This window comes from Mauremys mutica, chromosome 19, assembly GCF_020497125.1.
Source record: "Mauremys mutica isolate MM-2020 ecotype Southern chromosome 19, ASM2049712v1, whole genome shotgun sequence".
NCBI classification, from domain to species: Eukaryota; Metazoa; Chordata; order Testudines; family Geoemydidae; genus Mauremys; species Mauremys mutica.
In genome coordinates, this window is record NC_059090.1 from 17292312 (window position 1) to 17304073 (window position 11762).

Here is an 11762-nt window from a genome sequence, read left to right on the forward strand (position 1 = left end):
GGGGCTATTATGTTTTAATGATTTACAGCCCCAGCATGCAGTGCCCCCCCCCGGGCCCAGTGGCGCCTGTAGCCCGCCCCACCCGGGCACCGCTCCCCAGGCTTGGCCAATGGTTGCAAAGAGGGAACGTGTCCGGGGCTGCGCACAGCTCAGGATACAGCCCCAGCCCCCTGTACGGACCCCAGTTCCCAGCATGCCGAGGGGCGCCTCCCGTTTCTTCCCCGCCCACCCCAGGGCTGCTGGAGCCGCCCCGGCGGGGGGAGGATGTAACCCGTCCCGGAGCAACGTCCCCACGCCCGGGGCTCGCTCCGCAGCGCTGGCCCGCGGGCGGCGGGGCAGGGCGAGTCCCCGGGCTGGGCACCACAAACCCCGCGGCTGCAGCGCGCCCCACCCCCTGCCATGGGCTGTCCCGCTCTGGGGACTACAGCTCCCAGGATGCACCGAGCCGCCCCCCCCCCCGCGAATGGTACGTTCCGCGGGGCGGCGGGTGAGAGCCGGGCTGTCGCCGTGGCAGCCAGAGCCCGCAGTGGGGGGAGGGGGGAGCGCGGCGCGAGCGCAGGACTCTGGCAGGTAAATACCAGCCGCGGGGCCCAGGGGGGTGATTCCCGGACGCCTGGGTTCTACTTCCACCGGGTTAGGACGCTCCACAGCGCCCCCCCCCCAGAGCCAGGTTGCGGGGCAGGGTGGCCTTGACCCCCCCCCCCCAGCCAGCCCCAGAAGCAGCCCCGGGTGGGTGGGGAAACTGAGGCAGGGCGCAAGGGACTTGGCAGCCGTCAGGCAGCCGGTCATTGGCGGAGCCGGGGATAGCAGCCAGGAGTCCTGGTGCCAGGCCACTTCCCCCCTCCCCCGCCGTCCTGCTCGCTGGGGGGAGGCAGCCCCCCCCCCCCAGGCTGCGTCTACCCCAAGGCTTTTCTGCAATTCTCCCCCTGCTGCTCTTAAACGTGGGCTGGGACGGGGCAGCCCCTCAGCCCCGTGCAATGGGGTGAACCCACCCTCACGGGATTGACATCAGTGCTGCCGAGGCTGGGGGCCTTGCAGAAAGTCCTTGGCGGAGGGAAGGGCCCAGAGCTGCCTCTGATGTTTTCTTCAAAGATTCCCAACCCTGCGTGGAAAGTGTAACGCTGGGGCAGCAGGTCTGCCCGCGAAGGAAGCCCAGAGGTGAGCTGACAGGGGGAGGTAGTTAGAAAGTGAGGTGAAGTGCTGCCCTGGGGCACGCTCCCCGTTACAGCTTTGCACGCAGGAACATGTCTTGGCCTTGCTCTGTAAACTTGTGACACCTCCTCTACTCCTACAGGTGCCAGGTCCTGCTCAGCGTCACCACCTCTGCCCAGTAGGGATCAATTCATCCCACCCATCTCCTAGAGACAGTCAGTCCTTGGGCTGTCAGCTGGTTTTCACAAAGTGGCACAAGGATGGATTAAGTGCCGATTGTTCGCCTGGCTCAAACTCCCTCTCCGGGAGAGCAGCAGCTTTGTACTTTATAGAGCCAGGGCCCAGGCAGCTGTTTCTCATTACATCATGTTTCAGTTTCCCCACTTTCCCCTGTAAACAACCAGCTCCTGGGGCTCCAGTGAAGAGCATCTTACTGCCATTCTCCCTGGGCATTGGGACGGACCAATACAATTTTTTGTTTTTAAGGTTCTGTCTCACTCTGGGGTCTCTGAGTATCAGTTGAAAATGGCTGAGAATCTTAGGACTGAAAGTAACTTAAAAAAAAAAACACACCTTGTTTAAGTGTTACAAATAAGAAGTTGTGGTTCAGCCAGTCCAAGGAGGAGACAGGCTGGGACTAGTAACTGCTGCACTTTTGTTCGGGTAGTTCTAAGGGACACCTTGAATCATATCATAGATGTTTGTCCTCACGATTCATGGGATTAGGGCAAAAGATGTTTCTGTGTGTGGCTGCTGTGACTTTAATGCTCTTCTTTGCATGCTGTTCACTTTTTCCCCCTTTATATGTTTAGTGCAACCAGCTTATTCTATGTTGTATCCTGAAGCGAGGCAGAGATGGCCAAAGGCATTCTAGGAGAGGCCAGTCTTCACTTTGATGAGCTGAACAAACTACGAATTTTGGACCCTGAGGTTGCACAGCAAACAATTGAACTCAAAGAAGAATGCAAAGCTTTTGTGGACAGTAAGTTCTTTCCCTTTTATTGGTTCTGCCTAAGTGAAGCTCTCAGCAATACTACTAAACATCAGGTCTAAATACTGCTTTTGCTGCTGGGTGGCCTTTTACCATCTTTAAAAAGAGTCCATCTGCTGACAAAACTGGAAATAGTTACCATTCACAGATGGAATTTTGAAGCAATACCATCCATCCGTCCCTAGCTTGCCTCAATTAGTTTTGTCATCAGATTGCTTGAAACGAGCACCCAATAAAGAGTAAGAGCAGTGGAAAGAAGAAAGGATGCATTCATGGAGTCTAAGCCAAGGGTCTGCTTTTGTTTTTAGAAGTCTTTTTGTTAATTGATTGCATTAAGCTGTAGCTTAGGTTAGCTTGTTCCTTCTGGCTTTTCGCATCAGTCACACCCGTAACATCAGAGGACTGGCCTAGATGACCTCTCGAGGTCCCTTCCAAACCTGTGATTCTATCAATACTCTTTAGCAGTAGTTTCCTGTAGAGGGAACTAGACCTGGAGCTCAGTTTCTGCCTGCCAAGCTGCTTCCCACAAGAAACCCTATATATGAAACACCTGATAATATTGATATTTTCCCCCATATGCAACCTTTGACACAATTTACAAACATTTTCTGAAGGTGACAAGTCAGTACAGGCAGTGACTCTACTGTGCACACCCTGTTGCATTGTCTTCTATCAGTCTTGTTACCAGGGTGAAAAAAACCTGTTACAGTTTTAGAGCAACTTCTTTGTTGTGAATTTTAATGTCTGACCTGTGCTTATTGGTAATAGGCTAATGAAGGCAGAGAATGTGATAATTAAATGTGCTATTATTGTAACAAATTCCTGTCTCCATCACCTATAATAATTTTTCTGATACAGGAAAAGAGGGTTTCTTGGTAGGTGGCTCGTTGAGTTTCTATTTGCAATGATTATTTTTGCAGCTGGGATTTTATGGTATGTTAGGGCACCTATCCTTGTATGGGCATCTCTTTTTAAATTTAGATCTGAATCAAGAAGAATATGGAGAAGTCAGACTAAGATTAGATGTCCTAATAGGACACACGAACTCTGAACCTCATCAGTGCTTAACGGCCTTTCATTATATTTTCCTCTTCTCCATCTTAAGTTTAGTACCAATGAAGATTTTAAACTAAACATATGCCTGATACAATCAATTTCAAAATATAAAACATTAAGAAATCAAATGCTAGAGAAAAAGGTGTGTCATTTTGAATACTTGTAGCTTAAACACCACCATTTTTTCCTTTGCAGAAATTGCCGAGTTTCAGAAAATAGTGGGTAGCTTAATAGAACTTGTTGATCAACTAGCAAAAGCAGCTGAAAACGAGAAGATGAAGGTACTGTACATTTAATTATTGGCCCAGGAAGTACTGTCCTGTACAATACACAGACAGCCCCTGCCGTATGATCTAAGCAAACTAGCTATTTATTCAATGGGTATGATAGAGATTGTTTTAGGGATCTTTTAGGTGGTAGAGCGGTAACACCTGTCTTTGGATTAACATCATAGTTATTCGTTACCAAGGGTTTAAAGGACTAGTACTAGCCACTAGCACACAAACAAGCAAGCTCATTAAAGTGCCATGTCATTCCAGGTGCTTGTTTTTTTCCCAGCCCTACAGCTTATCAATTATGTTTGCATGTAAATAGCAGATTCCTTCTTTCTAATCAGTATTTTCCTTCCACCAGTTCATTCAATAGGGCCAAAATTGAGTGCGTGGGACATTATGCGTCAGCTCTTGATGTGTCGCAGTGGGCAGTGCCGTCACCGAATGCACCTGTCAGAAGGAAGCGGCTGATTAGAAAACAAAGAGCTTTTATTTATCCACCTCTTGCTAGCTACTTTTGTGAATGTTCTTGTTGATGCACATGTAGAAATACATGCCACTAAGATCTGTGTCTCAATCTAGAAACAAGCTTGGACATTTAGTGTGTTTCAAAAAACTCCCACAAACTTGTATTGGAAAAAGTTCTGAACTAATGGTCAATTCTGAGTTTACTTGCCCCTTCCTTGCCCCAATCATCCAGTGGGCAAGTAATATTTCTAGGCCTGGCTTTGCCTTTGGTCTTGCACAGGTTACTAACCTGGGTCAGTCAGAGCAGTGAATATTTGAAGGGAAACGCTGTGAAGATGGTATCTTCCTTGAAGTCTAATGATTAAAACCACTTGGAAAGTTGACTGGTTTGAAATGACCATAGTAAGCAATGATACAGCTCTATTACTAAAACCCAGTCTTGGTTCCATAGGCAATTGGTGCCCGAAACTTGCTAAAGTCTATAGCGAAGCAAAGAGAAGCGCAGCAGCAGCAGCTTCAGGCTTTAATAACTGAGAAGAAAATGCAGTTGGAAAGGTAAGCTAAGCTGTTACATGAAGCCAAGGACGATAGTTTTCCAGGAGTTTGGTTTAATATTTTGAAAGAATAGATAACAGAACAAACGGGACTAACTTTATTAATATCACTGGTTTTGTGGACTAGAAATTGTTCTAATATTTAAATGCTAAGTACAGGTTGTAATCATTCTCTCTCTCTCTTCCAGATACCGAGTAGAGTACGAGACCCTGTGTAAGATAGAAGCTGACCAGAACGAATTCATTGACCAATTCATTTTTCAGAAATAAAGGATTTCAGACCAACGTCTGCTGACTGGGCCAACTTGTACCTTTCCAGTATCCTGCTGATTCTAAAATATGCAGTTTTGGATTGTGTACCAGTGAGCAAAGCAATATGTATAAAGGCCACACACAAAAATTTAACACTATGTGAACTTATATTAAAATGGCAAAAGGTTTTCCAGGAATGTGTAAATAAGAAGAGTTCTAACCTGTCTGTTTTTAAAAAATCTGTATGGTCCCCGTAGTTTGATTTCATTTAATCTTTGTATGGACACTACTGTTATTACATGGACCCTTCCACCCCCCCCCCCTTTTTTTTTTAAAGTTTACAATACTTGAGAAATCAGGAAATAAATTATTGTTTTTAGAAGTTGCTTTATTTTCAGATTTTTTTGACTGCCAGAATCAGCTGCTCAGGTTATTTATATAATTAAGAGACTGTTTTCCTTAGATTTAACTAGTTCACTGGATTGTCACATTAATAGCTTACTGAATACAGCTTTTCATGTCTATACAGACAAAATAACACTCTGAAGAAGCACCAACAGCCTGTTTTTATTTGGACTGATCAGAAGAGAATTGCCACCCAGTTAAAAAAAAAAAGCACAAGTTTGTAACTAACAGAACCCCCAAATGACAATCCAAAATTGGAAAACATACAGCAGAATTCAAGACAGATTATGCCTGAGGCTCACAGCAGTTTCCTGGGAAGTTTTAACAGTGACCTAAGCTGCCAATTAATAAGACCAACCATCCTGAAGTCTTTGTGGCATGAGCGGATGTTAACTAAATGGATTTAAACAATGAATGTTTAAAGTTAGGTTCCAAAATCCACATTTAGAGAGCTGAGTCTGAATGGCCTGATTTCCAGAAGAGCTGAGCACCCACAAATCCCATTAAGGTCAACAGAAATTGCAGGTGGTCAGCACCTGAAACAGAAGTCAGGCTGCCTGTAAAGTGCTTAGATGTGGAGTTGTACACCTAACCGTTGGCAACACGGAACTGTTGGCCTTTGGAACTGAGACCACGGCAGGCGGATAAGGATTCCAACATACTTTCAATGACAGAATAGTCCTTGACATCAAACAACTGATGTCACCGCAATTTCGAGGTTAATGCTCAACTTTTTAGAAGGGATTTGGAACAGAAGCCCAGACCGCTTGCCATTCTGTGCCTAACTGGAATGAATTTGTACATTTCATCCCAGGTGTGGCTGCAGCTTCTCTCAACATTTCAAGTGGCTGAAAGGAGGCCGTAGCACCACTCAGGTTTGGCCCCTCTGCAGCTGGAAATGAAGGGGTGGGCAGGCAATGCCATGCACCGGGTCACCCCACCACTAGGTTTGGAAGCCCTCTCAAACAGGGCAGTTCTCCCGAGGCAGTTCTGAATGTGGGAAATGTTCGCTCCAACTGAGACGGGCTTAGGGTCAAAGTGGGCTAGCCCCACGAAACCCAGGGCTGCTGGGAGGTACGCTGCAGGTCAGAAGTGGGGGAAAAGGTCCCTGCTCATACACAATTAGGAAAAGACTTTAGGACCCGTTGGGAAGAAGAGCTATACAGAAAGCAGACGTATACCAAAGTAGATTACAGTTTAGCATGGGAAATCCACTTTAGAGGCAGGTCTTGAAATATACTCTAGCCCGTGATTCCACTTCATAATCAAAAATGGAGCTGGGACCAGCAGACTCTTTAACAAAGGCTCATACTGTACTTCCAGATGGTTAGGCAATGGTATAAGGGGGTGGCTGCAGGGGCGGCCAGGCACAAGATCAAAAATACATAATTAAAGTTTTGGCCCACAAGTTCAGAGTTGTGAAATCTTAAGACTTACCCAGCTACGTGACTTGGCTGTATCCGCATAGATTCAGTAAGACTCTTAACTCTACTGGGCCAGGTTCTGCCCCCAGCAATCCCTGAGCCAATGGGATTGTGCATATGTATCGGGGGGCAGAACCAGACCCTGGTTTTACTTCTAATAAAAATGATACAGAAAAAACATTCCCTCCCTCACAGCCTCTCTCTACTCCCCAGCTGCTTGTAGTTAATTAAGTCCTAACACTGTGCAATTATGCAGCCTCCAGCATGTCTTATTTTTAAACAGACGGGGGATCCATGGTCTTTTGGGGGAGGAGAGCAGCTGAAAGGGAGGCAGAAGGCAAGTGCAATGCTCTATTTTCAGTATTGTACCTCAAAGGCTTTACATGTGTGTTTTGTTCGCACTGATGAAACGCACCAGTTTGCTAGCACCAGAGACGTCAGGCCCCTCTAGCCACAGCAGAAAGTACAGCAGGGGGAATTGCTACTTGTTTTGGGAAGAGCAGTGACTTCCAGCCAATTCTATTTGGGACTCATACTAGGGTGAATTGGGGCAGCAGACTGCGCTAGACAGGACCTGGACGGAGGAGATTCAGAGAACAAATGGGGCTAGATATTTAGGCTGTTTCCATTTCACCATTATTTCTTTTTCCTTTTCTCCACCTGGTTGTATTGGGGGCTGAACAACATGGTAAGCAGGAGCAGCACGGGAATCAGCAAATACGGCGCGTAGAAGGATAGCAGAGTAAGGCGTTCCTGCACTGTCTCTGGACCCTGATGCTTGGCCGCCGAGAAGTCTTCGAACAGGATGTGTGCAAGGATAGGAAATACAGTTGTAGCTACATGACTGGAGTAGATAAGTGCTGGAGTCCGTATCCATTTGCAGCCACCTGTATTCGAGGCGGAAGAGTGTAACATTTGTTTGAAATAAGAGGGCAGCATTCAATAGCCTTAGGATAAATACATTAAAGAGGGTGGAAGCATGTTGAGATCTAAACTGCTATAAGAGAGTAAGGTATTAGCAGCTAATTAACCCAGACTGCGCGAGCCTCAGTTGCAAGGAGTATATGGAAGCAGGAAAACCAATCTGTTTTGATTAGGTGGAAGAGTGGCAACACAAGGCACGCCAACTGGCAGCTTAGAAAGACAGGATTCCTGGGACCTCTCTTCAAAGCAAGCTGATAAAGTATTTTCATCCTCAAAGGAATAGACACACGGTCACATAAGAAGTCTGTGGCAGAGCCTGGAATAAATACCCCATGTCCTAACAGGGCTGTTCTCTCCCCACTGGGCCCCATTACCTAGGCTTTTTGGTTTAAGAGAAGGGTCTCTGTTGTGGGAATGAAGTGTATTGTGCCAGGCTTGACAAGCATCAGCAAAAGAATAATTTGTCCTGTTTTTATTTGAATTATTTTCCTACAGGCTCTATTCTACACTCCTTACTGAGTAAAAAAATTCCTAGTGAAAAAACAGGACACCCCCCCCCCCACTTGATGTATTTGTAATGGCTTAAGTGTAATGAACAAGCTTTCTATACCACCTACAATGAATATCTGCAAGCAGACTGCATGCACAATATTATTCTTTCATTCCTTCTGTACCAACCTTTTAAGAATGCATAGGCCGCAAAGGGAAAGAAGGGCAGTTGTAGGGCGGCTTCACAACATATAAACGACTTAAACCAGGGAGGGGGCTCCAGCATCATGGAATCTTTAAAGGTAACCGCATACCATTTTAACAACCCCGTCAGCTTAAGAAAAAAAAAACACAACAGATTAACGCACTTAATGTTAGCTGCAATGAGAAACAACAAGGCATTTCACAGGACCCATTAGATGGAGCCATCATTACAGGGAGAGGAGAAACCTTTTTCAAGATACCGTCTCATCTTGGTATGCAAGGCTTCAGCTGTGAAACTATTAGAGTTAATGGGAATTACGCTGCGAAGGTGGTGAAAGCGCTCCTGTCAGGGTTCCCTCCCCACTCTGAATTCTAGGGTACAGATGTGGGGACCCACAGGACAGACCCCCTAAGCTTATCTCTAGCAGCTTAGGTTAAAAAACTTCCCCAAGGCACAAATTCTTCCTTGTCCTTGGAACGGTATCGCTGCCACCACCAAGTGAGTTAGACAAAGATTTAGGAAAAGGACCACTTGGAGTTCCTGTTTCCCCAAACTATCCCCCCAAGCCCCTTCACCCCCTTTCCTGGGGAGGCTTGAGAGTAACCAAGGTGAGCACAGACCAGCCCCTTGGGTTTTTAGGACACTAAAAACCAATCAGGTTCTTAAAAACAGAACTTTATTATAAAGAAAAAAGTAAAAGAAGCACCTCTGTAAAATCAGGATGGAAGGTAATTTTACAGGGTAAATCAGATTCAAAACACAGGAGGATTCCCCTCCAGGCAAAACTTTAAAGTTACAAACAAAAATCAGGAATAAACCTCCCTCTTAGCCTAGGGAAAATTCACAAGCTAAAATAAAAGATATTTTAATGCATTTCCTTCTTATTACTTACAATTTGTAATCTTAGGTGCTTAGTTCAGGTATGGCTTTAGGCGATGTATTTTCCTTGCCCTGGTTCCTCACTGACCCAGAGAAAACAACAAAGAGACAAAACAAAAACCTCCCCCCACAGGTTTGAAAGTATCTTCTCCCCTTGTTGGTCCCTTTGGTCAGGGGCCAACCAGGTTATTTGAGCTTCTTAATCCTTTACCCGTCAAGGAGGGATTTTATGCTTCCCTTAGCTGTATGTTTATGACCGCTCCGTAAGCATACATTCGATTCGGCAGCGTTTTGTTCCACATGGTCTCAGTTATCACAACCTTACACAGAGCCTGCTGCTTCAGAGGTGAACGGCCACAGACCGCTCCTGATCCCTTTTCCCACATAGGGAGCACATCAGGTTTCGTGGAGAGACGAAAGATCCTTGAATTCCACGCTTCTTGGCCCTGCCACTTTGAGGACACGTGGGGCCAGATTTACAAAGGTGTTTAGGCACTCCAAGAGGCAGACAGATGCCCAGCAGAATTCACAAAAGTGAGGATGTTTTGTACTGTGCCTGGCTCAGTGTCCCAGTCCACCGCTGGGTTTTTATCATAGAATATCAGGGTTGGAAGGAACCTCAGGAGATCATCTAGTCCAACCTCCTGCTCAAAGCAGGACCAATCCCCAAATCGCCCCCTCAAGGATTGAACTCACAACCCTGGGTTTAGCAGGCCAATGCTCAAACCACTGAATAACAGGAGTTCAGCGCCTAATTCACTTAGGTGCTTTTGGAATTCCCACTAGGCCCCTATCTGCATCTTTAGGCATCTAAATACCTTTATACTGCGGGCCCATGGTGTTTAATCAGTCCTATACAAAGGCTTTTGTACCAGCTCACAGTGCAATGAGCTAAATGTTAAATGAGTCTGAATGACTGAAAAATCAATTGACATGTGGTTTCGTTAGGAGGCCTTTGGTTGAAAGTCCCTTGAGATTTGCTAGTTAATTTTTAATTTAAATATTGCTTCTAAAATAGAAGCCTCCTGATTGGCCAAGAGAAGTCAGAAATCAAATTCACCAAGGAAGCTGCTGTATAGCCACTCCTGATCTCATTCAGGTAACAATCAAAAGTTAAACTGCTTGAGCTCAATGACCTCATGTCCCGGTCTAAAGTCGTTGGCGATAGATTATATTTACAGTTTTCTATCAGACTGATCAAACCCTGGTGACAAAAAATGAATTAGTATAAATAACTCATGTTGTACCTTGATTGGTCATATTTTGGGAACCAGTTCTTTCTGCCTCTCACACATTCATGGTGGGGTTTTGCACAGAAAACAAATGTACTGAATCATGAGGCCAGTGTTACAGAAGTCACTCAATGAACAACAGTACTTTGCTCTGAACTCCTCCAGTCTCTCTCTCAGACGGGATTAACTTTTTAAAGACAAGAAGTAACACGTAGTGCTTTCCATATGCAGAAGAAATCTATTGTCAACCAGATAGTCAGGTATTTCTAGGCTGGTTAGTTAGCCGTCTGCAGTAGCTTAGCAGGCTGGGAAGATAAAAGTAGGAGAGATTTTAGCAAGGAAGTTTCTTGCTCTTATCTGACTTGTTTAGATTTAACTGGCAGAGGAAGCTTGCACAGATTTCAGTTGATGCTTTGAACCACTTTGGAAGCCAGTTGATTTGTGCCCTCGTGAACTAATCAAAAGTGAAATTTCTCCTAGTGACCCCAAACTAATGAGCTTGGCACAAGATAGACGATCTCTATTTATAGATACTACAGTTTATAAAAGCTAAGTGGTATTGTAAAAAACTGACTCAATTTAGGACTGTAAATTAATAGCCATCTAGTGAACAATGACTCATTATTAACACTGTAGAACGAGAGCTGAGACTTTTCTCAAAGATGCAGCAAGATCAGGTTTTTCAAGCTAAAGGCTAGGCACAAAGTCACTGCTATTCAAACCCTTGTATCGGACAGTCCCTACAGATTTTGCACAGAGCTGCAAACACGCACAAATCACGTCACCGAGAGACCCCTGGCAGCTACTTACACTCTGAGGGTAGATGCCAGCTCCATGCAGAAGCGGTTGCAGGTCTATTATTAAAGTGATGGGAATATGAGCGAGGAAGTACAGGGCAAAAACCCACTCCAGTAAGCCTGTAACAGCAGCCATCCCTTCCCTGGTGCAGTGCAGAGGCAGCAGGAAGTCAGCTTGTAAGCAACAGACAGCAACATGCCACCTTTCTCCTGCTCCCATTGGCTGCACTCTCAGTAGGCTGGGTTTCCTGCTGGGACAACTCACAATTTAAAGGGCTACTCGTTTTGCTGAAGTCAACCCATGTGCAGTGCCTTCCCTTAAGGAAGATTCCATACAACTTAACAGGAGGAGAACTTACTATATTTGCGCGACAATCTATTTTAAAGACTAAATACATTTTCATAGCTTGGTTAGGAAAAAAAGTATTGGCTCGATCTTTAGTACTCAGCTCAACAAATTAGACTGTATTCAAGGCATCGTCCAGCAACACAGCACAGGATTTAGCAGGTTGCCTTTGAAGCCGGTAGTCAGAAGTCCTCTGTGCGCACATGCACACTATTATGGATTCCCAAAAGCATCTAAGGGACTCAGGAGAATAAGTGCCATTGACTTTCAACGGGATCTGTGCAGTTAAGTAGCTTAAGGGGTGAGCTTTTCAAAA

General features: G+C 45.6%; 2 protein-coding genes across 5 annotated transcripts; one reads left to right on the top strand and one right to left on the bottom strand.

Moving 5' to 3' along the window:
- Nucleotides 1-361: 361 nt before the first annotated feature.
- Nucleotides 362-5130, top strand: IFT20 (intraflagellar transport 20). Of its 4 annotated transcripts, none has more exons than XM_044993870.1 (5): nt 362-466; nt 1965-2134; nt 3395-3480; nt 4391-4494; nt 4682-5130. In XM_044993870.1, exons 2-5 carry the CDS (start codon nt 2008-2010, stop codon nt 4761-4763), a joined length of 399 nt encoding a protein of 132 aa, XP_044849805.1. In that variant the 5' UTR covers nt 362-466; nt 1965-2007; the 3' UTR covers nt 4764-5130. The 4 variants fall into 4 exon arrangements, with proteins under 4 accessions (XP_044849805.1, XP_044849804.1, XP_044849806.1 ...); XM_044993869.1 differs by having other exon boundaries at nt 461-570; XM_044993868.1 differs by lacking the exon at nt 362-466 and adding an exon at nt 661-1158.
- Nucleotides 5131-5293: 163 nt separating this feature from the next.
- Nucleotides 5294-11261, bottom strand: TMEM97 (transmembrane protein 97). Its single transcript, XM_044993867.1, has 3 exons — nt 11114-11261; nt 8177-8321; nt 5294-7461 (listed from the first exon to the last, which is right to left on the bottom strand). The coding sequence occupies exons 1-3, from the start codon at nt 11234-11236 to the stop codon at nt 7211-7213; spliced, it is 519 nt and encodes a 172-aa protein (XP_044849802.1). The 5' UTR covers nt 11237-11261; the 3' UTR covers nt 5294-7210.
- Nucleotides 11262-11762: the final 501 nt, after the last annotated feature.

Coding starts and splice junctions, on each gene's coding strand:
- IFT20 (XM_044993870.1), top strand. CDS start 2,008: ATGGCCAAAGGCATTCTAGGAGAGGCCAGTCTTCACTTTGATGAGCTG. Junction 2,135..3,394: donor ATGCAAAGCTTTTGTGGACA/GTAAGTTCTTTC, acceptor TTTCCTTTGCAG/AAATTGCCGAGTTTCAGAAA. Junction 3,481..4,390: donor CTGAAAACGAGAAGATGAAG/GTACTGTACATT, acceptor TTGGTTCCATAG/GCAATTGGTGCCCGAAACTT.
- TMEM97 (XM_044993867.1), bottom strand. CDS start 11,236: ATGGCTGCTGTTACAGGCTTACTGGAGTGGGTTTTTGCCCTGTACTTC. Junction 8,322..11,113: donor CTGGCATCTACCCTCAGAGT/GTAAGTAGCTGC, acceptor TTTTTTCTTAAG/CTGACGGGGTTGTTAAAATG. Junction 7,462..8,176: donor GGCCTATGCATTCTTAAAAG/GTTGGTACAGAA, acceptor CCTCGAATACAG/GTGGCTGCAAATGGATACGG.